Source organism: Saimiri boliviensis, chromosome 7 (genome assembly GCF_048565385.1).
Source record: "Saimiri boliviensis isolate mSaiBol1 chromosome 7, mSaiBol1.pri, whole genome shotgun sequence".
Classification (NCBI taxonomy): Eukaryota; Metazoa; Chordata; class Mammalia; order Primates; family Cebidae; genus Saimiri; species Saimiri boliviensis.
Genome location: NC_133455.1, coordinates 25,502,073 through 25,527,786, shown reverse-complemented (window position 1 = coordinate 25,527,786; position 25,714 = coordinate 25,502,073). Strand labels below are relative to the sequence as shown.

At 40.6% G+C, this 25,714-nt stretch overlaps 2 protein-coding genes across 3 annotated transcripts in view; one reads left to right on the top strand and one right to left on the bottom strand.

The window, feature by feature from the left end:
• On the top strand, positions 1 to 25,558 carry PWP1 (PWP1 homolog, endonuclein). The gene is made up of 15 exons (XM_003932299.4): positions 1 to 210; positions 2,857 to 2,915; positions 3,028 to 3,212; positions 7,606 to 7,691; positions 7,793 to 7,889; positions 11,042 to 11,152; positions 12,344 to 12,474; positions 14,871 to 14,932; positions 18,222 to 18,318; positions 18,987 to 19,048; positions 19,927 to 20,038; positions 21,725 to 21,815; positions 21,912 to 22,033; positions 23,211 to 23,316; positions 24,508 to 25,558. The coding sequence occupies exons 1-15, from the start codon at positions 139 to 141 to the stop codon at positions 24,615 to 24,617; spliced, it is 1,503 nt and encodes a 500-aa protein (XP_003932348.1). The 5' UTR covers positions 1 to 138; the 3' UTR covers positions 24,618 to 25,558.
• The window catches only part of PRDM4 (PR/SET domain 4), a 60,712-nt gene continuing 38,457 nt past the window's right edge, over positions 3,460 to 25,714 (bottom strand). The window contains exons 13-14 of one of the 2 annotated variants that reach the window (XM_074402285.1): positions 14,988 to 15,176; positions 3,460 to 3,637 (exon numbers count right to left, since the gene is read on the bottom strand). In XM_074402285.1, the coding sequence (XP_074258386.1) occupies positions 15,034 to 15,176 (143 nt within the window). In that variant the 3' untranslated portion in view covers positions 3,460 to 3,637; positions 14,988 to 15,033. Of the gene's footprint in view, positions 3,638 to 14,987; positions 15,177 to 15,223; positions 17,975 to 25,714 lie in introns of those variants that run through there. The other variant, XM_074402286.1, reaches the window with a different exon arrangement.

Sequence of the window (25,714 nt, the reverse complement as noted above, 5' to 3'; positions counted from 1 at the left end):
GACCGAGCTATCGAGTCGGCGCATGCGCTTTGCGGGCAGCGGCCCCGAGCAAAACCCGAGGCGAGCCGCTGCCACACTGCGGTGGTCCCTCCCGCTAGGGTCGGTTTTCTAGCCTGACGTGCCCTTGAGCTGAGAACCATGAACCGGAGCCGCCAGGTGACGTGCGTGGCCTGGGTCCGCTGCGGCGTGGCCAAAGAGATGCCAGACAAGGTGAGGCCTAGTCGCTGGGAGATAAGGGAGGGAAGCGGCTTCTTTACGGCCCGGCGGGTCCGTCCCGCTTGGGGAACGTGGACCCGGAACTCAGGGTGTTGGCTGGCACAACTGGCTGGGGTGAGGCCGGCTTTGCCCGGATGTCGCCACTAGAGCTGCAGCTCAAAGGGTCTGGTTCGCCTGAGCGTGGGGAGTCAGGGACCGCGCCTCCTCACTGTCCCTACCCTCAAGCCCAGACCAGTTCCCATGCACGTGAACGTCGCTGGTTGGAAAGCGGTGAGCTGCTGCTTCTGGTGGGAAATAACCCCAAAAGGCTTTTTAGCAACACCACAGCTTCACTCGCACCCCAGTGCATTTTCAAGCATAACTGGGAAGAGAGCATGAAAACTCCACTTCCCACTCCTGTGCTGGGTGTCTGAAGGAGTGAGGATGAATGCGCTGTAGAAAAACTGGTGTGGAAACTAAGGTGTCGTGAGACTGGGAGGTGAATTCGGAATTTTTTTGCAGTAATCCAAGTGAGCTGTTGATGGTGGCAGTGAGTTTGAGAGGTAATTGTAACACATGAAAAACCTAAAGGCGTTGGAGACTTAAGACTGTAGCAGAGGTGAAGATTACTTAAGTAATTTACTCATTGGATTCTAAGTGCTTTCTGTAGGCCAGGCATTGTTCAGGGTCCTGGGATAGACGGGAACAAAACAGAAAAAGTCCCCGCTTTTATGGAGTTGACATGTGCACATATAGTATGTCAGTGGGAGTAAGTGCTCAAAGAGTACAGGAGTCGATTTGAATGTAATTGACTAAGATGATGACGATGGTGATAGGAGTGTGGCTTGGAGATGTAGTTAACAGGAATGAGGGATTGGAGTAGTCCCAGTAGTTGTAAATTCCACCAGGGCACAGACTGTGTTTTATTTACCACTGTTCTCCAGGGTTGGTTGATGGTAAGCACTCGTGTGTGTGTGTGTGTGTGTGTGTGTGTGTATAGAATAGGAACAGAAAATTATTTCATATAAAAATTGTTGGAGGAAACAGTTATTAAAAAGAAACGTATAGCCTGTCAAGTACTTGAAGACAGTGATTTCCAGATGAATCTACACATTGAAAACACTTGGGGAGGTTCAAAAAATACTGATATTTATGTCCCACTCCCAAGTAATTGTGTTGTCATTAGTCTGGAGTGTACCCTAAAATTTTTAAGATTCCCAGACATGTTAAGGAATCACTATTTGAAGAGCTTATAGGAAGAAGAGATTGAATTTATTTTATGAAATCCCAGAAAGAAAAACTTGGACCAAGTAAGAGAATTTGGACAAGCCATTTGTGGTGGCTTGTGCCTGTGATCCCAGTCACTGAGGAAGCTGAGGTGAGAGGATCACATGAGCCCGGGAGTTTACGGCTGCAGGGAGCTATGACTGCCTGTGCCACATCTCTTGAAAATTAAAAGAAACTGGACAACTAAGTATCTTTTAATTAAACAACCTTTAATTTCTAGAGCTATCCCACAATAGAATTCTTAAAGAGGATTTTCATATTACTAGAGGCATTGTAGTGGAAACTAGGGATTGATTGATTTATTAGTCGTTAAGCATCACTGTCATTGGCCAGGCACTGAACTATACAATGACAGGCCAGTTTCTGTCTTCAAAGAGTTTACAGTTCAGTTTTAATAGGGATGTTTTTGTTTTTTGTTTTTTTGGTAGAGTCTTGCTCTATAACCCAGGCTGGAGTGCAGTGGCGCAATCATGGTTTACTGCAGCCTCAACCTCCTGGGCTCAAAGCAATCCGACTACATCTGTCCGTTGAGGTGACTACAATGCGAACCACCATGCCTGGCTAATTTTTTAATTTTTTTTTATATAGATGGGGGTTTCTCAGTGTTGCCCAGGCTGGTCTCCAACTCCTGGGCTCAAGGAATCCTCCCACCTCAGCCTCCCAAAGTGCTGGGATTACAGGTGTGAGCCACTGCACCCAGCTGTGATTGGGGTGTTTTTAAAAGGTACTGGAGCATTGATTAGGTGAGGGAATTCCAGTTTTGAAGTAGAGAGAGTGACTTCAGCTTTGAATTTGGTAATACTAGGATAAAGGATGTTCAGGTGGGAAGTTTCATAGGCAGTTGGAGAAATGGAACTGGAATATAAGATGAGAGGAAGAAAGTTTGGAGTAATCAGTTCAGAGGTGGTAGTTTTAGTCTTGAGAATGAATGAACTTTGCAAGGACTTGAGCCAGCTGAGTGACTGTGTGGCAGTGATAATAGGGAAAAGAACAGAGGACTAATGCAAGGGTGGTTTGTTAAGCAATGTCCACGGGGAAGAGAGGGAGAAGTGCCCTAGACAGAGTCAGAGATAGCTGGAAGAAAACCACGTGGGTACCACAGAGCCACTTTACCAACATCAGTCTTGGGGTTTTAAGACTGAGTGAGAAGTAGAGTAGAATGAGCATGATTTTTGAAGTTTCAGATGGGGAGGGATCTTAATTGTAAGGATCTATAACATCTATATTTTTTAATGTAGTGTATGGATTGATGTTTGATTCTTGATTACATTGCTTGATGTTACATTTTACATTCGTTTGCAAACTACTTTTTAATTCAAAGAATTCTAATGATTTCCTTACATATATTGTAATGAAATATTTGCTCTCTTACAGGTAGAGCTGAATAAAGAAGAAGTAAAACGACTCATTGCTGAGGCAAAGGAGAAATTGCAGTTAAGTTTAGGACCAGATGAAATCTATACCTTAAATCATGATGACGAGGTGGTCTTGTTATTGGAAGGTACCGCTTGGGTAATTCTCTTTTGTGTGTGTGTGTGCTGATAGAGAGGAAGGTGGCAGTGATGAAGAGGAGACAGGCAGTCCTTCAGAAGATGGCATGCAGAGTGCACGCACCCAAGCACGCCCAAGAGAGCCCCTGGAGGATGGTGATGCAGAGGATGACAGGACCCTCAATGATGATGAGCTGGCTGAATACGACTTAGATAAATACGATGAGGAAGATGACCCAGGTTAGAGTTTATCCACTTCTGGTTTGTAATTATAAGCTCAGTGTGTTGGATCATGTTTGTGGTGTTCCAAAGCTTTACTTTGAGATTTTATTGTTCCTGACATCAGTAAGATAATCTGGTCGAAGACTTGAGCAGACAGCATGATTCCTAAACTAGTTTAGAGGATAAGCTCTAACCCACCAATCTAAGATACAAACCTAGGATCTAAAAAAAACAAAAAAGTACAGTGTATTTTATTGCATCTATCAGGTTTAATAATCTGTAACCCGCTTGTGAGTTCCTTTATGCAGTTGTGCTGTGGTGTGCTTGCACTTATATCCATATACCTTTTCTTCAACTGCAGTCAGTTTTCTCAGAATACAGAAGTCCCTCCTTATCCGCGGTTTTGCTTTCTTTGGTTTCAGTTAGCCATAGTCAACTGCGATCTGAAAATGAGTGAGTAAAGTACAGTATTTTGAGAGAGATGACTTCCACATAACTTTTATTACAGTATAACTATTTGATTCCTAGGTAAGTATAGGGGAAGACAATGTATATAAGGTTTGATACTATCTGCAGTTTAGACAACCACTGAGGGTCTTGGAATGTATCCCCCATAGATAAGGGGGGACTATTGTATGCATTTTGAGATGCTATTGTTGGAGATAATTAGAAAAAGAGGCCGGGTGTGGTTGCTCATGCCTGTAATCCCAGCACTTTGGGTGGCCGAGGCAGCTGTATTACTTGAGGTCAGGAGTTCAAGACCAGCCTGGCCAATATGGCAAAACCCTGTCTCTACTAAAAATTAGCTAGGTGTGGTGGCAGGCCCCTGTAATCCCAGCTATTCAGGAGGCTGAGGCAGGAGAATTGCTTGAACCTGGGAGGTGGAAGTTGCAGTGAGCCAAGATTGTGTCACTGCACTCCAGCCTGGGTAACACAGTGAGACTCCATCTCAATAAGAAAAAATCATGACTGAAAAGAGAAAAAGGAAACAGAATAGAAGACAGATTATAAGCAGAAGTTTGTGTAGAAAGCCTTGTGGGGGAATAAAGTGAGCTGCAGTGACAACAATATTGTTCTTCTGGGGAAAGTAAGTATAAAGATTAATTGGCTGGGCGCGGTGGCTCACTCCTGTAATCCCAGCACTTTGGGAGGCTGAGGTGGGCAGATCACCTGAGGTCAGTCATTTGAGACCAGCCTGGCCAACATGGTGAAACTCCATCTCTACTAAAAATACCAAAATTAGCTGGGTGTGGTGGCATGCACCTATAATTCCAGCTAATTGAGAGGCTGAGGCAGGAGAATCTCTTGAACTCAGGAGGTGGAGGCTGCAGTGAGCTGAGATCGAACCAGTGCACTCCAGCGTGGGCGACAGAGTGAGACCTTGTCTCAAAAACAAAAGATAACTGGAAAAGGGGCTGACAAAAGCTGGATAAGCTCTCTGTTTCTTTTGGAATGTGCTACCCTGGGTGGCACTAACCCCAAATCTTAGGGTTTGAGAAACAGGCATTTGGCACACTGAGAGGTGAAATAAGTTATTTATTTAACTTGTAAATCCTAGTTGGTCTGCGTATCTGGGAGCTGAAGAGACTCTTGACAGCTAGAATCAGCTACTCCCAAGTTATAAAATGTAGATGATCTGAAACAAAAATTTACCCTTAGTACAAATGTTATCTGTGACAAAGTAAAATCACAATTACCTGTTAAATCACAACTACCTGTTAAATTGATGGTTGAAATACTACATAAGAAAGTCATAGCAGAGCTGAGTATGGTGGCTCATGTCTGTAATCCCAGCTGCATGAGGGGCTTAGGCAGCAGGATTGCCCGAGCCCAGGAGTTCAAGGCTGCAGTGAACTATGATCACGATACTGCACTCCATCCTGGACAACTGAGTGAGACTCCATGTCTAAATAATAAAAATTTAAAAAAACTTACAGCAATTATAATTAGGCTCTTAAAAATGACTGTATCTGTTAAGAGTATCATTGAAATGCTGAGTAAAAATAATATACTTTCGAGGATTCAATTTGAAAAACTCCAGAGATGGGGAGAGGGAGGGCTGAAAATGACATTCAGAAAATAATGTTAATTGTTAAAGTGAGGTGATACAAGGGTCATGATGCCCTCTCTACTTCTATTCATTTTTCAAAAATTCTACAGCTGAATGTGGTGGCTCACACCTGTAATCCCAGTACTTTGGGAGGCCGAGGCAGGCAGATCACGAGGTCGGGCGTTTGAGACCAGCCTGGCCAATATGGTGAAACCCTGTCTCTACCAAAAATAGAAAAATTAGCTGGGCGTGGTGGTGCGTGCCTATGGTCCCAGCTACTTGGGAGGCTAACCCAGGAGCAGAGTTTGCAGTGAGCCGAGATCTCACTACTGCACTCCAGCCTGGGTGAAAATAAGACTCCATTTCAAAAAAAAAATTCTATAATACAGAGTTTTAAAATCAGACACGCACGGGTTGATGGTGAGCACTGTGGGGCATCTGGAAGAGCAGTGTGGTTGGAGTGCGTGAAGAATAGGACATGAGACGTGGTCTGTGTTGGACACAGGACAATCAGTAAACAGTGGACAGGCAATGAGAAATGAGGAAGTAGGTTCTGAGTGGAGATGGGATTAATCAAAGTCAGCAGACTTGGCCTGGATGCCTCAGGCAGGCATATTTGAGGACTGTAGATAGCGTTGCAGAGGTAGACGTGAGCCAAGTAAGAGGAAAATTTTGTGGAATGTGCCAAACTATAGGAAAGCTTTAGTGCCAGAGCAATGTTGAGTTTGGCCCAATGTGTGTGATGGGGAGAGGAAGAGCCTAGAAAAAGACCCAAAGGAGGGAAATGCTCGGTAAGTTGATCTGCATGAATGAAACAGAGAAAGTGGATAGGGAGTTGCTGTGAAGTCTGGAAGAAAGACTTATTAGGTCCCAGTAAACCTAGAATACCAGGCTTAGCAATCTGTGTGTTCTCTGTGTGGGAGGTAATCATTAAAGGTTTTTGAGCATGGAACACATGATAATTGAACATGCACTTTAGGAAGTTAATTCGGGCAGCAGTGGAGAATAGGTTGGGAGATAGGGTGAATCTCTTTTTAGAGGAGCAGAAACTTAAGATAAATTAGGCCAGAAGCAATGAGGGCCTGACTTGGGGCACTAAGAATGAGGAGGAAGACAGGGAAGAAAGGGGTTGCAGTGGTAGCTGGGAGTTTTGCATTATCCCGGTGGGTGAACTTTCTTCCAGAATTGGTACCTCTAGTTTCCATCCTGTTATCGCTAGTGTACCTCTTGTTCTTCAGATAAGAAGTAACCCTGATTTTTTTTTTTTTTACTCCATCTATATTTAATTTTATTGTCATTTATCCATTTTTCCATCTAGAATGTTTATTCCTCTTTGTTCCTCATTCCCTTGGCCATCTGTCCTATGGATTACTATTAACCTCGTTTTTCTTTCTCTGCAGTACTTACAAAGGAACCGTTACCTCCATTTACACACAGCTGGTGAAAGTGCTTAGTTTTGACCACTCTCTGGCTCTAAAGGCTTCATTCTTCTCACTGCATCTTTTCTATAGATACAGTCCAGCAGAGGATAGTGTTTTCCATTTGACTCTGGATTGTGGACTCCAACCTTGTTAGGGACAGAGTGCTGTGAATTTACAGAGAAACAAAGAGCTAACCCAGCCTGGAGAGATGGCATTCAGAATCAGCTCTTTCTCAGGTAGCAGAAATTGCTTTCTCTGTTGCCTATCAGATGTTTAAGACCTATCAGTCCTGCCTCCTTAAAGTGGCTTCCTCTAACAATTTAGTGTATCTTCCTTTTCCTGAGTTATCCTTTGTTACCCTTGTAGATGTGCCGTAAAAGAATAATTTCATTTTCAAGTAAGTTAGTGGAAAAGGCATCCAGTATTTCTTGTGCATATTTTTCATATGCTAATATTAGGTCTGTGGGCTATCAGCAGTTCTGAGAACATATGCAGTAAAGCAACCTGGTTAATTTTTTGAAACCCGTCATTTCTCAATTGTTCTGACCAGGCAGTCCTTATTTATTGTGTTGATTTCATGTTTCAGGGTCACTTTACTTCCAGGTCCTCAAGACTGCCTCTCTGTAGCACCTTCAGTCATGATTGCAAGGAGCTAGAGAATCTCAAAGAGTTCTAATATTTTCTAAACGGGTCTAATGCTCTGATACAAGTCTTTATATGAAGATTGTGAATTCCGAGACTATCCGAAATGCATTCCAAAGGTCAAATACAAATAGCTTTTAAATTCCTGCTGCTTCTTACGTAGTTTTTTTCCCAATTCTAGATGATTCAGAATTAGTTATAGATGGTTGCATCTAAGTCCAAGAATGGATGTCACAGAAAAAATGTTTTTGTCAAAATGACTCGTTTATTCATTTTAATTTATCAATTTTTCTTACAGATGCTGAGACTCTTGGTGAATCTCTCTTGGGTCTTACAGTCTACGGGAGTAATGACCAGGATCCTTACGTTACTCTGAAAGATACGGTAAATATTTACATCATTTTTCTAATTATGCTCTTAAGTGTTTGTAAAACCTTACTGACTCTCTTGTTCTAGCCAATGACTTTTTTTTTCCTCTCACTTAGGAACAATATGAACGTGAAGATTTCTTGATTAAGCCCAGTGATAATCTCATAGTTTGTGGCCGAGCTGAACAGGACCAGTGCAATTTAGAGGTGCATGGTAAGTGATAAATCCCTTACTACAAGATTTTCTAAGTGATGGTAAAATAATAAATGAAATAGTTACTGTTTCATTTTTAGGTGCCAAATCCTATTGTACCTCATTTAAGTTGGTTACCTAGTTAAACTTTACACAGGTGGCCAATTTCTTGTTTATTGTTCTGGGGGCATGTATAGTCCAGTAGATTACTTTGGTATCTGAATTTTTTTTTTTTTTGAGATGGAGTTTCGCTCTTGTTACCCAGGTTGGAGTGCAATGGCGCGATCTCGGCTCACCGCAACCTCCGTCTCCTGGGTTCAGGCAATTCTCCTGCCTCAGCCTCCTGAGTAGCTGGGATTACATGCACGCACCACCATGCCCAGCTAATTTTTTGTATTTTTAGTAGAGACGAGGTTTCACCATGTTAACCAGGATGGTCCCGATCTCTTGACCTCGTGATCCACCTGCCTCGGCCTCCCAAAGTGCTGGGATTACAGGCTTGAGCCACCGCGCCCGGCCAGTATCTGAATTTTTTATGGAAATAAGTCCCCTGGAAATTTTTCATAGGAGTGATTGCATGAGCCCAGGAGTTTGAGACCAGCCTGGGCAACATAGTGAGACCGTCTCTACGAAAAATTTTTTTAATTAGCTGGACCTGGTGGCACATGCCTGTAATCCCAGCTGCTTGAGGACTCGGGAGGCTAAGGCGGGAGGATCACTTGAGCCCACAAGTTCTAGGCTGCAGTGAGCCTATGTTTGCTCCACTGTACTCTAGCCTGGGTGACAAAGCCCATCCCAGTGAGAAGAAAAGAAAAATGTATAATTCTGTTTCCTTGAGTTAATAACTTCTCACCTGGTTTTTTACTCCTAATTTTTTTTCTGGCCACTTTTTCTTTATGTGGATTATACTGGATGGACAGGTTTTTCTCATGTTTTTTAAATAGAGTTATTTCAGATATTTCCCCTTTGCAGAACATTTTATTTTCCTCATAATAATTCAACACAAAAGGCCTTATTTCTCTTTTGGAACCAAAACATCTTGGTTGTCTTTCCCACTTCAAGGAATATTTGTATCAAAGCCAGAAGTGAATGCTTGCAGTAATCAGAAGTAGACATGAAAACAGGAATTTTTAAATAATACTTTTAAATGTTGCTGTTTTTGATTTAATAAATGTTGGTTGAATGGCTTGCCTCACTTGATATTTTTAATGTAGAATTTATTTTTTGTATGCTAAAAGTAGACTTTCTGGAGCACTCTCCCTACAGATTTTCCCTTTTTTTTTTTTTGCCCCTTCCACTGTGCTCATATCCTCAGACAAGTCCATCCTTGCCCAGATATACTCTCCTCCTCCAGCAGTCTTCAGATCATCTTGAAACTTTGAAGATTCAAAGAGATTATTAGGCTGATAAATCCTTTTGTTATAGGAAACGCAGTTGCACAGTTTGAAAAAATAAAACCCTTAGGCTTAATGTTTATTGGCATCTTCTAGGGTGCTTCATCACAGCTTCCATTGATTAACTTGGATTTCTGTAACTCTTCAGAATCTTTAAGGTTGCCCATGGGAAGCCTATAGATTAGGCCCATTTTATCTCTTGGCTCATTGTGATCCTCTTATGCCGTCTTTCTTAAAAAGGCTTTAAATAGCAGGCACTTTAATGTGAAATTATTCTTTCTAACTCTTGATATCTTTGAACTTTTACATATTTCAAATGAAAACCACTTGTTTAATTTGCTTTTAAGACCAATTCTAATTCTAAAAAATTGAGACCTTATTATAGTTTTTTGTCATCGATTTTTTTATGCGTTCTTATCTGAGAACTTATAGTCATTCCTTTGAACTCAGGATCAAAGAGGAGCTAAGAAAGAAGTTAAGGCTGTTGTATTTCCAGTTCCTTCTAAGTTAGGTTTTTAATAGATGTATTTATTATTTGAGTTTGGAAGGAATCTCCAAATTGCCCAGCATATCTGTGCAAGAATAACTTCAAATTTGTATTCTAAAACTGTTCCAAATATTTATCTCACATGGTTAAGAGTATGTTTTAAAGTATTATCACCAATTTTATGTAAAATGTAAGCTGAATACATTAAACATGGTTGAGAGTTTTGTAGGACTATAGTCTAATAATTTTGAACATGAATTCTCTTTATAGAGATGTGATAGAATATTACACAAATCTGCTAGTCCCAGGATCTATTCCAGAAGCAGAGATCTGAGGAATTAAAAATAAAATCCTGAGCTTGTTTTACATTTACCTCTTTTTTTAATAAAAAGCATATGGGGAGGGGTTCTGATTAGTGGGTTCTGTTGTGAAATTTTTTTTTTTTTCTTTGAGACAGAGTCTCGCTCTGTCCTTTAGGCTGGAGTGCACTGCAACCCCCCGTCCTGGGTTCAAGTTATTCTCCTGTTTTAGCCTCCCAAGTAGCTGGGACTACAGGCACGTGTCACCACACCTGGCTAATGTTTTGTATTTTTAGTAGAGACGGGGTTTCACTGTGTTAGCCAGGATGATCTCGATCTCCTGACCTTGTGATCCGCCTGCCTTGGTCTCCCAAAGTGCTGGGATTACAGGCGTGAGCCACCACACCCACCCTTCTGTGTAACTTTTAAAAGACTTCTTAGACATTGATTTTACAGTGTTTTTACCGCTTAACATTATAGCTGTAAATGTTAAGAAGCTAACTCTGTTAGTTGACATATTCCAAAAAGGTTTCCTCAGGAGCTTTGTTTGCATTGTTCATCTTCATAAACCGTTTTTTAAAATATTAAAGTAATTTTTGACAAGCATTTAGATTCCAAATATGAATTATTTCTCTGCAGTGCTATTTTTGGTTTGTTCTTTTTGACTTATAATCAGCTAGACCTTTAGAAGATAAAATAATAAGTACTTCTTGTAGAGACCCTATGAGCATTTGTTTTCTATGAATGAGATAGAAGACAGGACTTTTTATCTGATAAGGATGCAGATGGAGTATCAGATGTCAGTGCTCATTTTCTCCTATGGGGTATGCCAGAAGATGAGACTATATTAGACATGCAAAATTTTTGCCTAGTCATGATAGTGGAATTTTTTTTTTTTTGAGACAGTCTCTCTCTGTCCCCCAGACAGAAGTGGGATGTGATTTTTGATGACTTGTTCTGATGCACTAAAGTCTCTTTTCCCAATCTTTTCAGTTTATAATCAAGAAGAAGACTCCTTTTATGTACACCATGATATACTCTTATCTGCATATCCTCTGAGTGTGGAATGGCTGAATTTTGATCCTAGCCCAGATGATTCTACTGGTAATTAGAAAACTTAAGGTTGCTCAATGATTTCCGGTCTAATGTATTTTCTCCTAGATCTATAAATTATTCTCTTGAACGTTTTCAGAATTGTTGCTGATATTTTTTTAGTTTACTGTTATTTCGTGAAGTTATATAGCTCTTAACACACCATCACTTTATTGTTTGGGATCCATAAATCCCCAGACTTTAGATAGCTGAGGAGGTAGCTGCTCTCCTATAGGCTGAAGGACAGGACCTGAAAGCCTTTTGCACTGTAGAACTGTAAAGTTCCCGTAAAGACTCAGTTTAAATAGTATGATGTGTCAGGTGTTAACCAGCTAGAGTTCAGTGGTGTAAATTGTTTTAGAAAACATAAGGTAAAATCGAAATGAGGAGGCTTGTGACAGGTGATTAGGTTTTCATGTTAGTCTTTGTAACCAAATCTGCACTCTATTAGTTGACCCTATCTGTACTTTTTAATAAAGGTAAACACTTATTATACTATCTTATATCCTGTTTGCAAACTTTGTTCATGTTCATGATCTGATCTGATCTTCATTCCCACAGCACCCCATGAAGGAGGAAAGGAGGAGGGCTATTCTCTATAGTGAGAACACTGAGGCCAAGAGGTTGAGCCTTTGTTACTCAAAATTGTGGGCCAAAGACCAGCAGCAGCAGAGCCTGGGCATTGCCTATGAGTTAGTTAGAACTGCCTGCCCCAGAACCACTTGAAATAAGTCTTTGCTTTTTTTTTTTTTTTTTTTTTTTTTGAGACAGAGTTTCACTCTTGTTGCCCAGATCACAATAATGTGATCTCAGCTCACTGCAACCTCTGCCTCCCGGGTTGAAGGGATTCTCCTGCCTCAGCCTCCTGAGTAGCTGGGATTACAGGCATGTGCCACCATGCTCGGCTAATTTTGTATTTTTAGTAGAGATGGGGTTTCTCCATGTTGGTCAGGCTGGTCTCAAACTCCCGACGTCAGGTGATCCATCTGCCTCAGCCTCCCAAAGTACCAGGGATTATAGGCGTGAGCCACCACACCCAGCCTACAGTCTGCATTTTAACAACATTCAGATGCTGCATTTGCATATAAGTTTGAGAAGCACTGCTCTAAAGCATTTTTCAGTTAACCTACAATGTAATGTATTTGATTAGAAGTTCTGTATATCTATTTTTGTGTAATCATACATGCATTATTTCCTCCATAGGAAATTACATTGCTGTAGGAAACATGACCCCTGTTATTGAAGTGTGGGACCTTGATATAGTGGACTCTTTAGAGCCAGTCTTCACACTTGGAACTAAACTTTCAAAAAAGAAGAAAAAGAAAGGAAAGAAGGTAAAGAAGTGAATAAATATTTAAACGCTAATGACAAAAATAAGTTTACTTGGGAGTAGGGGTGAAAGGTAAGAATGTACACTTTTTCAATCAGATATTCTTGGTGAGATGGGATAGTTAGGAAATTATTGTAATTTTTAGTTTTGAAAAGCCCATCCAAAGAAAACTTATTTCTGATTGCATAAAACCTCCATTGTCATGTTGTTCTTTCTTTACAAAACTAGTTCAAAGCTAGTATATTAATATGAATAGCTATCATAGATGGATGGACTATCGGTTTATGAGCCTCCTCCATATACAGTAGCTATTTATACAGATACACTAATTTTGAACTTTAAAACAATTTCTGTTATCGTTTTGAATTCTTACTATCCATGTATTAACTCCTGTAGCTTTAAAAACTGTTAGGTTTTATGAGGGTTGGGAACCATATTGACATTTGTATAATTATAGTGCTTAGATTAATAACTGCTAGGCCGGGCCAGGCACGGTGGCTCACACCTGTAATCTCAGCACTCTAGGAGACCGAGGTGGGTGGAACACCTGAGGTCAGGAGTTTGAGACCAGCCTGGCCAGCATGGTGAAACCCTGTCTCTACTAAAAATACAAATATTAGTTGGGTGTGGTGGTGCACACCTGTAATCCCAGCTACGCTGGAGGCTGAGGCAGGAGAATTGCTTGAACCAAAGAGGCGGAGGTTGCAGCAAGCTGAGATCGCACCACTGCACTCCAGCCTGGGTGACAGAGCAAGACTCTGTCTCAAAAAAAGGAACTATTAGGCCAGTCACAGTAGCTCATGCCTATAGTCCTAGCATTTGGGAGGCTGAGGTGGAAGGTCACTTGAGCCCAGGAGGTCGAGGCTGCAGTGAGCCATGATTGTGCCACTACACTCCCACCTAGGTGACAGAATGAGACTTTGTCTATAAAAAAGAAAAAGTCGGTGGCTCACGCCTGTAATCCCAGCACTTTGGGAGGCTGAGGCGGGTGGATCACGAGGTCAAGAGACCGATACCATCCTGGTCAACATGGTGAAACCCCGTCTCTACTAAAAATACAAAAAATTAGCTGGGCATGGTGGCGCGTGCCTGTAATCCCAGCTACTCAGGAGGCTGAGGCAGGAGAATTGCCTGAATCCAGGAGGCGGAGGTTGTGGTGAGCCTAGATGGCGACATTGCACTCCAGCCTGGGTAACAAGAGCGAAACTCCGTTAAAAAAAAAAAGAAAAAAGAAAAGAAAAAAGTTTCTTCCCTGTTCCCTGTAATAAAATTATTTTCTTTTTTCTTTTTTTTCCCCCCCCTTAGGGGTAGGGTCTTACTTTGTCTACCAGACTAGAGTGCAGTGGCACAATTATAGTCGTAGCCTTGAACTCCTAGGCTCAAGAGATCCCCTAATTCTCCTGCCTTAGCTTCCTAAGTAGCGGGGACTGTAGGCTTGTTCTGCCATTGCCTGGCTAGTTTTACTTTTTTGTAGAGACAGAGTTCTGCTGTCTTCCCTGGGCTGAGCTCAAATTCCCAGCCTCAAGCAGTGCTCCCACATTTGCCTCCCAAGGTCCTGGGATTACAAGTGAGAGCCATCATGCCCAGCCCCTATCATGAAATTTATGACGAGCCTCTAAAGTAACAGGGAGACGAGGTTTTATTTATTTTATTCTTCAAAAGTTTATATGATATCAGTAGTTCGAGTGCAGCAGCTCACACCTGTAATCCTAGCACTTTGGGAGGCCGAGGCAAGTGGATCACGAGGCCAGGAGTTCCAGACTACCCTGGCAAACAGAGCAAAACTCCATCTCTGCAAAAATAGAGAAATTAGCCGGGTGTGGTTGAGTGCATCTGTAATCCCAGCTACTCGAGAGGCTGAGTCAGGAGAATCGCTTGAACCCAGGAGGCAGAGGTTGCGGTAAGCCGAGATCGTGCCACTGCACTCCAGCCGGGGCAACAGAAGGAGACTCTATCTCGAAACAAAACTAAACAAAATAAGTCTTTTTTTTTTTTCTTTTGTTTTTGAGATGGAGTTTTTTTTGTTCTTGCCCAGACTGGATGGAGTGCAATGGCACGATCTCAGCTCACTGCAACCTCCACCTCCCAGGTTTAAGCAATTCTCCTGCCTCAGCCTCTGAGTAGCTGGGATTACAGGCATGCATGCACTAGCATGCCCAGCTAATTTTGTATTTTTAGTAGAGAGAGAGTTTCTCCATGTTGGTCAGGCTGGTCTCGAATTCTCGACCTCAGGTGATCTGCCCTCCTTGGCCTCCCAAAGTGCTGGGATTACAGGCGTGAGCCACCATGCCTGGCCAAAACAAAATAATCTTAAGGTTTAAAGAATCTTGTAAATTAATATATTCAGTTTTATTATGGGGGCACTTTAATACAAAAAAATAATTAAAACAATTTTTACAGAGTTCCTCAGCAGAAGGGCATACCAATGCTGTCCTTGACCTTTCATGGAATAAGCTAATCAGGTAAAAAGAAATAACATTTGAATGATTGTGAAAGACTGTACCATTGTGATCTTACCTCATGCCTACACTCGTCTCTTTACTTGTGTCGTGGGCCTTTGTGTCTATCTTTCTTTCTTGTAGTATGCTCTGCTTGCAGGCAGGAGCCCTGCTGTCTGTTTCTTTGCATCCTCCAGGTCACCTGCCAGCTCATCACTGTGGGTGCTCATTACATGTTTGGTGACCAAGTGCTCTCTCTCCACCATCACTAGAAAAAAACAGAGTGTATGGCAGTGCCCATGGTGCAATAGGATGGTGTTTCTTCCCAGAAGACATTTCTCTCTGTTTAGTTTTCACATCTTATCCACATATTCTTTTATTTTTTCTTTAAATTATGGCAAAATACATATAAAACTTACCAATTGTATTAGTCTGTTCTCACACTGCTAATGTAGACATACCCAAGACTGGATAATTTATAAAGGAAAGGTTTAATTGACTCACAGTTCCACATGGCTGGGGAGGCCTCACCATGATGGCAGAAAGTGAATGAGGAGCAAAGTCATGTCTTACATGGTAGCAGGCAAGATAAGGGGCATGTGCAGGGGAACTCTCCTTTATAAAACCGTCCAATATCGTGATACCCGTTCACTTTCACAACAACAGCACAGGAAGGACCTGCCCACATGATTCAGTTGCCTTCCACTGGGTCCCTCCCACAACACATGGGAATTATGGGAGCTACAATTCAAGGTGATATTTGGGTGAGGACACAACCAAACCATATCACTGCTTTAACCATTTTAAATGTGCAGTTCAGTGGCTTTCAGTACATTCACAGAGTTGTGCAACCACCACCGCAATGCATCTCCAGAACATTTTCATCTTTCCACACTGCAGCTCTGCCCTTTAAACACTTACTCCCCATTTCTCCCACTCCCAGCCCTGGCAACCACCACTCCACTTTTTGGCTCCATGAATTTGACCAAGCACCTCATATGAATGGAATCATAGAGACTTATTTCTTTGTGTCTGGCTTATTTTACTTAGTGTCTTCAGGTTGAGTCATGCTCTAATAAGTGACAGAGTTTCCTTCCCTTTTAAGGCTAAAAAACATTCCATTGTATGTAATGTATGCTATCCGTTCCTTTATCTGAATTTAACTGAATTGCTTCTACTTTTTGCATACTGTGAATAATGCTGCTATGAATGTGGGTGTACAAGTATTAAAGTCCCTGCTTTCAATTCTTTCGGGGATGTACCCAGAACAGTTATTGCTGAATCTTATGGTAATTTTATTTTTAATTTTTGAGGAGCCACCATACTATTTTCCATAGTAGCTGCACCATTTTACATTCACCAATAGTGCACACAGGGCCCTAGTATCTCCATATCCTGTCAACACTTACTATTTTCTGTTTTTCAAAGCAGCCATCCTAATGCAGATGAAGTGGTTATCTCATTGAGGTTTTAATTTGCATTTCCCCTCGCCACCTCCCTTTAAAAAAAAAAAATAAGATGGGGGTCTTACTATGTTGCTTAGGCTGGCCTCAAACACTTGAGCTCAAGCATTCCCTCCCAAGTCGCTGGGAGTACATGGGTATGCCACCACACCTGGCTTAATCTGCATTTCTTAACGAATAGTTAGTGATGTTGAACATCTTTGTTTTGTGCTTATTGGCCATTTATCTATCTTTGGGAGAAATGTTTTTCAAGTCCTTTGCTTACTTTTTTTGAGACAGGGTCTCACTCTGTCAGCCAGGCTGGAGTGCAGTGGACAATCACAGCTCACTGCAGCCTTGACCTCCCAGGGCTCAGGTGATCCTCCCACCTTAGCACTTGCAAAATGCTGGGATAACAGGCATGAGCCACCATGCCTGGCCTCCCTTTGCCTGATATTTTTGTATTTGATGTTGAATTTTTACACTTCTTGTATACTCTGAATGCTAACTCTTACCAAATACATGATTTGTAAATATTTTGTGTTGTATTCTGTGGGTGGTTTTTTCACTTTCTTGGTGCTATCATTTGTAGCAGAGGTTTTTCATGTGATGATGTCTACTTTATTTCTTTTGTTGTTTATGCTTTTGGTATTGTATCTAAGAATCACTGATTAATTCAGGGTTATGAAGGTTTATATATATAAAGCATGTATGTTTTCTTCTGAGAGGTTTTTTGTTGTTGTTTGTTTTTGAGCTGGAGTCTCGCTCTATCTTCCAAGCTGGAGTGCAGTGGCGCGATCTTGGCTCACTGCAACCTCTACCTCTGGGTTCAAGCAATTCTCCTGCCTCAGCCTCCTAAGTAGCTGGGATTACAGGCATTCACCACCATACCCAGCTAATTTTTGTATTTTCAGTCGAGATGGGGTTTCACCATGTTGGTCAGACTGGTCTTGAACTCCTGATCTCATGATCCACTTACCTCAGCCTCCCTAAGTGCTGGGATTACAGGGATAAGCCACCACACCCAGCTGAGAGTTTTATGGTATTAGTTCTTACATTGATGTCTATGGTCCGCTTTGGGTTTTTTTATGTGTATGTTGTGAGGTAGGGGTCCAACTTCATTCTTTTTCATGAGGATGACTCATTTGTCTGCCTTGGCCTCCCAAAGTGCTGGGATTACAGGTGTGAGCCACTGTGCCCAGCCTCATTTGTTGATAAGACTTTTTTCCCTCATTGAACATTCAGTTTTCTTAGCACCCTTGTCAAAAACCAGTGATTATAAATGTTTATTGCTGGACTGTTAGTTTTAGTCCATTAATGTGTATTTCCTTATTCCAGTAGCACATTGTTGTGGTTGCTGTAGATTGTAAGTTTTGACATCAGGAAGTTTTAGCTTGCCAGCTTTGTTCTTTTTTTGAGTACTATTTCGGATATTCTGAGTTCCTTGCATTTTTATATGAATTTTTTCACTTTTTTTTCTTTTTTTCTTTTTTTTTTTTTTTTTTTTGTGAGATGGAGTCTTGCTCATTTGCTCAGGCTGGAGTCCAGTGACATGATCTATGTTCACTCCAACCTCCACTTCTTGGGTTCAAGCTAGTCTCCGCAGATCAGTTTAGAGCCCCATCTGTAAATATAATATTTCCATATTAACACTGTTAAGTCTTCTAATACATGAACATTGGGTGTCTTTCAACTTATTTAGATCCTCTCATTTCTTTTGATAAGTTTTGGTAGTTTTCATTACGTAAGTCTTAAATTTCTTCCTAAGTATTTTATTCTTTCTGATGCTATTGTAAATGCAATCCTTTTCTCATATTTAATGCTCTTGACTTTTAAAAAAGATTGCCTGATTTGATTCTTCTCTTTCTCAGAAATGTTTTGGCAAGTGCATCAGCTGACAACACTGTAATTCTGTGGGATATGTCCATGGGGAAGCCAGTAGCTAGTCTCGCTGTACACACAGACAAGGTATGGTGATGTAGTTGATCACGGTGATTCTTAAAAATCTGACACAAATATTGGCTAAAAATAATCTCAAATGTTTATATATGGCTTTGAAAATAATGTTACCTGGCTTGCAGCATGCTTTCACATGTTATCTCTTAGGATTTTCACAAACCCCTGTGTAGTAGGTATAATGCCATCATAGAGATGAAAAAATGGGTACAAAAAGGTGTGGTTACTAGGAACATTAGTGCCCTCTAAATATTTATATCTCATCCCTAAAAAGGGATGAGAGCTGTTGGTCACAATGATATTAAAGAATTCACATTCATTACTGCATTATTCCTCAGGCATCTAATGCACATTATTTTGGGACTTCTGGAGCATGAGGAGTTGATCAGATACGTTTCACTACTTCCCTTTGTCTTCTGAGTATCCTTTAACATTTGAGGGACATAAGTATTCTGCCAAACAGTTTGGAGAAATTATATTTTCTTTTTAAGTGCCAGCCTTTATTTGGGAGCATGGTTTGGGCCCTTTGATTATGAAGTGTATTTTTGTTTCTTTTGTTTACTCTATTTCAAAGGGAATCATTTATAGAAATGCTGTCAAATCAGTTCTTACCACATATTAGGTAATTTTATGAAAAGCAAATGATCAGAGATCTCTGCATTTATATTTCTTCCCTTTAGGTCCAAACGCTGCAGTTTCATCCATTTGAAGCGCAGACTCTGATTTCTGGCTCATATGACAAGTAAGAAAGCACAGCAGGAATGATTGCTGCTCTGTTTTTATCCTCTAGAACTCACTTAAAAAGTATAATTGATGCCCAGGCAGAATATGTCCCTGAGGCCACCAGCATGTTTAAATTATTCACACTACTTATTTTTCCTTTTAACTCTGGTCCTTTCAGTCTACAAGGGAACATGGTTCTGTCATCATAATGAAACTGCAGGAACTAGCTACTACTTTGGCTTTTAGAGGCTGTACTTTGCCTTTATGGGAAGAATTCCCATGTCACATGACAGCGGGCATGGATATAGGGAGAGGTGAAGAATTGGGGCCACTGTGGTCACCCACGCGGTTCCTACCTCATGTCTGTGCTCCTTTTTACAGATTGGGTCTACAGGTGGGAGAAACAGATAGTAGAAGCCAAAACCAACTTTGCAGTCTTTATTTTCATTTCTTACCCTCTTGAGGCATGGTATGTTTACATTTCTTATGATTCATGCAGAATTACAAGCGTGTATCCCTTGCTTCCCACAACACAGTAACCTGCTTGTAGAGAGTAAGTGTGCCTAAGACATGAGAAATCAGGCTCTGAGCTCGACCAGAGAAGGGAAAATTAGAAATTGTTTGGGATTTTGGACATAAGAGAGGATTCTTGCAAGTGGAGGATCTGACCTAGAGAAAGTCAAGACTAGCTGTTACACGAGAGCCACCAGTGCCTTCAAGTGTTAAGATCAGAATCTACCAATTACTGAAACTTGAGCTCATTTTTTTTCTACTTTATTTAGAACCTCAAAACAGACTTTAGATGAATCTTGACTTCACAGTGCTATTTTATTATAAACAACCTTAAATATATAGAATTGAACTCTTAAAATCCTAACTTTGCCTGAATGCTTCTAGGTCAGTGGCTTTGTATGACTGTCGAAGTCCAGATGAAAGCCATCGAATATGGCGATTCAGTGGGCAGATAGAGAGAGTGACTTGGAATCACTTTTCACCTTGTTATTTTTTGGTAAGAGTATGCATGTTGTTGTTTTGCTTTTCTAGGTTACTAATGACTTAACTTTTTTAAAATTCCATGGTAGAATATCTGAAAAGCTTTTTCTGATTTAACAGTATGAAGTATTTGGGTTTAGGGTTGAAAGCATAAGGTTTTTGGTTTTTTATCTCCTAAACAGGAAAAAAAAAGTATAAGACCTCTCTCGGCCGGGCGCAGTGGCTCAAGCCTGTAATCCCAGCACTTTGGGAGGCCGAGGCAGGTGGATCACGAGGTCAAGAGATCGAGACTATCCCGGTCAACATAGTGAAACCCCGTCTCTACTAAAAATACAAAAAATTAGCTGGGCATGGTGGCGCATGCCTGTAATCCCAGCTACTCAGGAGGCTGAGGCAGGAGAATTGCCTGAACCCAGGAGGCGGAGGTTGCGGTGAGCCGAGATCGTGCCATTGCACTCCAGCCTGGGTAACAAGAGCGAAACTCTGTCTCCAAAAAAAAAAAAAAAAAAGACCTCTCTCTAAATACCCTTATTATGTAGGTAGGATGATGAGTTTCCACATAGCATCCAAAGATTCCATTGACATTTCAGTACATATAAAAAGAATATTCCAGCTTTCATCCAGAGGGTAGATTAGTTAAATCTGTATTGCCCAGTTTTCTTAAAGTAATTAGGTAGTGCTTTGCCAAGGTAGGAAAGAGTTTTTTAAAAACAGCATTCTCAAAAGACGTGAACAGTTTTAATAAGGTTCCTGAAGTAATCATCGAGAATAATTTTAATAAGGTTCCTGAAGTAAGAATTGAGATACTTAATCTCAATTCTGCACTATTAGTAGAGGTGCATGCTGTTCCTAGTCAGGCGGACTGAAACCAGACTCATTCTACAATGCTTAGGAATGAAGTCCAGTTGTACTTGAATGTTGTATTGTACTTCCACTCCCACTATTCAGGCACATAAACTTCCGGAGGCTATTTGCTAACAAATGGTCATAGATACTAAAATCCTAAATATTTAGGGAAGTGGGAGGTAAAAGTAGGAGACGAAATGGTCCACCTGCTTCCCTCTCGTCTCAAAAGAAGAGCCGAGCCTTCTCTTCCCTGGCCCGGCCTCGAGGCGCCTCAGCCATCCTTGTCTTTATCCTTTTTGTTGTACTGGCTGTTGCCCGTGGCCTGTATGCAGGCTCAGGTTTCTGTCTCCCATTTTTGACTCTGTCTAATTCCTTCATTTCTTCTCCCTTTCTTGGTAGTGTAACAACCCATTCTAATCTGCCTTTCAGTCCTAAGTTCCTTATCTGATTGAATTTCTCTGCTGCCACACCGGTCCATGAGGTTGTTGGTCATGCCTTGGCTTCCTTGACACCCTTCCCTATCCCTTCCCTGCCTCCTCAGCCTGCACCTTGAGTAGCCATTCTCACCAGGCCTCTGCTCGCATGGACGTAACTATGACTTCTTTGCTTCTACCTCTCTAGCCCCAATCCAGACCACTCACCACAGCTTCATTCTCATATCCAGTAGACATGTCAACTGAATTAGTCCTTGTAAGTGCAAACTCAGGTCGTCCAAAAGTAAATAATGTCTGTCCATTTTAATTTTTCATAAGCTCCACCAGTAAGTCATATAGCTGATTTCACTATGATTTAGACTTTTTACCTATTGTTAGATTTGTCACATAGCATGACCTTGCCCATCTTTTACTCTTTCTAGGCCAGTACAGATGATGGCTTTGTATATAATTTGGATGCACGTTCAGATAAGCCAATTTTTACACTTAATGCACACAATGATGAAATCTCTGGTGAGCAAGAATAATGTTTCTTTCATTTTTAACTTATGGTTAAGTAAATCTGTATTTCAAAGTGAGAGTCTCTGAACTAATTTTCTCTTCCTTTAGGTCTTGATCTTAGCAGTCAAATCAAGGGCTGTCTCGTGACTGCTTCAGCAGACAAATACGTGAAGATCTGGGACATCTTAGGAGATAGGCCAAGTCTAGTTCATTCTAGGGACATGAAAATGGTAAGAATCTCCCTGAGTATCTGTTTTTTTTTGTTTTTTGCTTATTCTGTTTCTGAGCTTACCTTTCTCTGTAACTTGTGTTGCACTTTTTTCTCTTGGAGTCATTGCATTAACAAATATGGATGTGTTGGGGAAGTTAATTTTGAGCTTAGTCAAATTTGGTGGGATCTTTATGACTTAGGACACTGTGAGGAATTCAGTGACTGGTTCTTTTCCCACTCACATGATGAATAGTGCTTGGTAAGACAAAGAAGGCTGGGGAAAGGGTTTTCTAGGACGCAAGTGAAAAAAGGCCACTTTTTTTTTTTTTTAACCCTGAAATCAGGACCATCCCAAGAAATCTTGAACCTCAGGGCACCTTAGTTTTTAGGGTCAGTTTATGTATCACTGTCTCTTTGCATAACTAATTCTGACTACACTGAAATGAATTACTATGTAGTAGGAAAAATTTAGAAATAACCAGATTCATTCAAGAAATATTTACTGAGCACCTACTGTAGGGCACCAATGAGTTATATAAGTTAGATTGTAGACATAGTAACACTGTACAGCTGTTCAAAATTATGTATGAATAAATAAATATATGTATAAATAATGGAAAGACAGGTTACAGAAGCAATTTTTATACCATCTCATGCTTATTTTTAAATGCATAATTGCTTAAATGCTTACATTTAAATCTAGATTATATCCCAGAACATGAACCGTGGTTATCTCCCTGTGATATTTTTATATATTTTTCTTGTTCATATTTTCTGTAACAAATATATATTGCCTATTAATAAAAATGTAAAAAGGAAAACATTAAAGTTTAAAAATGATTTAAGCTGATATCATTGTCACTGTTTAAAAGGGGAGCTAAAGTTTCTGGAAATACGTAACATGTTAGGTTTGTTAGGAAAGCCCTGAGAGACAGTGGTAATGAAGATGCATGTCCTGAGTGGTCAGAAGATGCACATATCATGATGCAGGAATCAGCGTGCTGCGCTTCTCTGGCTTCGTATTGTAGTAATAGCCCTTCTGACTTGACTGTGAGCTACCTTTGCAGTACACTTGAAAGAGATACTGATAAGTTGATTTTTAAATAACCATTTAAATCACAGAGACGAGAGTAAGGATCTGGATATTAGGGCTCTCTGAAAAGACTGAATTCACTGTCTTCCTGTTCTCTCTCCAGGGAGTTCTCTTCTGTTCTTCATGTTGCCCTGACTTGCCATTTATTTATGCCTTTGGAGGTCAAAAAGAAGGGCTTCGGGTCTGGGATATAAGCACAGTCTCTTCAGGTAAGGAGTTTTAGTTCTCTGCACATACCCCCTACTTTTTTGCTTTCTTTTTCCTTTTTTTTTTTTTTTATTAAAAAAAAAAAAAAAAGGATCTCACTATGTTATCCAGGCTGGTCTCATACTTCTGGCCTCAAACAATCCTTGATCCTCAGCCTCCTGGGTAGCTATTACAGATGTGAGCCATCACACTGGCCTCTCCTCTTTCTGAATGAGTTCTGTAGGGACTGATACAGAATGTGTGACTTGAATCACTTCTCAGCATTTTGGCCTAGACCAAGTGCAGAATGTGTGACTTGACTACTTCAGGAAGATAGCAAAGGTAGTATATAGTCTGCTTAGGAAGGAGAAAAGATCAGATGTAATTGGAAATGTTTTATGTTCACAAGTTTGTCTTCACACTTTTAAGTGTAGATCATTTAACAAATATATATCTTAAAACTGAAAGAGCTTTGGGGAAAGCTGGAAATAAATATAGCATGGTCTCAGACGGCCTCTCCCCGCAGTTACCAATGTGAATAAATTCACCCTTTTCTCAACTACAAAATTCTACAAAATCCAGCTTTCTGAAGGGACCACTCCCCTCCCTTCAGGGGATCCTGGCTGCTTATTTATTACTTTGAGGTAGTCTGGTGAGTTCTAGAAACACAGAGATAAAATAAATATATATATCTCCCCACTATATGATTCCTATATCCTCCCTCCCATGCAAAAGAAGGATCCTGAGATTTTTCTCTGGGTTATTCGGATGTGTGTGAATCCTAAGTCCAAAAACTTCTGTGCTGGTTATGATCAGAGAAAAGTGAAAGAAGAAATAGGAAGTAATCAGAGGTAGAATAAGGGCAGGAGAGTCACTTACAAGAGAATGGGACATCTGTTACCAAGGCACATCAGATAAATCCAGGAAATGGCAAAGAAAGTAAAGTACAAGAAGTAAATTGGACCACTTAAAAAAAAAATTCAGCCGGGTGCAGTGGCTCACGCCTGTAATCCTAGCACTTTGGGAGGCCGAGGTGGGTGGATCACCTGAGGTCAGGAGTTCAAGACCAGCTTGGCCATCATGGTGAAACCCCATCTTTTAAAAAAAAAAATTCATTCAGAGAACCTCATTGCTCAGTTCTGCATTTTAGTGTCTTTTTATATGGACTTAATTTCCTGATCTGGTAGTTTCTTAACTGTTTATTTGTATTTTAGTAAATGAAGCATTTGGAAGACGAGAGAGGCTTGTTCTCGGGAGTGCAAGAAATTCATCTGTTAGTGGCCCTTTTGGCAGCAGGAGCTCTGACACACCCATGGAATCTTAATGAAGATCATCTAATTTCCTGTTTACCTTAACTGGTACCTTAACTGGGAATTTTTTAAAGTTGGCCTAAAAACGTTCCATGTGTGGCAGCAGCCTTGCAGAGTGACTGAAACACAATTCATTTCTGACTGTGTGACATTCCTTTCTCCAACTGCGGTGGCACCACAGAACCGGTATTTGTGCTTGCTCTTCAGACGGATGGCTTGTAAGGCTCTTGCTGCATTTTTAAAAAAGTAATTCTTTAAACATACCACCTGTCACAATTAATCTCACAATTAGGTTTGTAAATAGGTAGTAATTTATAGAATTTTTAAAGCATAAAATCCTGTAATATTAAAAGACGGGTAAACCTAGGCCTGAAAATGTTACTTGGCTAAGATTGCACAGGAGGCTTTAAACAGAGGCAAGTGCCCCAGAGACTCCACTTTCCAAACTGTTCTCAAATTAATGCTCATGACTGAAAAGTATTCTCAATGCAACGCTTAGAATTTGGTAAGTAAATTAAAAGTTACATGCCCCTGTTTTTCCTAGCATGATATTCAGTGTTATCAAAGACTAGAGGCAGATCATTCATTCATTCTCAAAACACTGAATGCCATTCTGTGCCTAGCGCAATACAAGGCATGGGAGATTCTGCGTGAATAAGTCTTTGCTCTCCACCTAACAAGGGACAATTTTATAGATTGTCTTCCTATTAAGTATGAATTTCAGTAGGCATTAAACATTAGTTTGATGATACCCAACCCTAACTTGGTAGAAAAATAATCAGTTCATGAGCCATTGATATTTCCTGTATAATTCATGAATGTGACTTCAATCATTCTGGTGTCAATACTGTGGAATGTTATTAGTATAACAACTTGGGTTCACCAAAACACCTTTCTACAAAGGACAGATGTCTGAATTAAAGAGATTAAAGGATAGAGGATTCCGTTTCTTTGATTTGGCTTTTAAGTCTCAAAATAAGGCCCAGATCACTAAAAATTAATAACAGAGGGAGACTTCTTATAGATTTAAACTCAGTTAATTCTCTCTAAAATTTGATGTTTTCTTCTGTAAAAAATAACTCAAATAGGCATCTTCCCAGGACTTCCAGTT

Coding starts and splice junctions, on each gene's coding strand:
- PWP1 (XM_003932299.4), top strand. CDS start 139: ATGAACCGGAGCCGCCAGGTGACGTGCGTGGCCTGGGTCCGCTGCGGC. Junction 11,153..12,343: donor TAGCCCAGATGATTCTACTG/GTAATTAGAAAA, acceptor TTTCCTCCATAG/GAAATTACATTGCTGTAGGA. Junction 23,317..24,507: donor TATAAGCACAGTCTCTTCAG/GTAAGGAGTTTT, acceptor TTTGTATTTTAG/TAAATGAAGCATTTGGAAGA.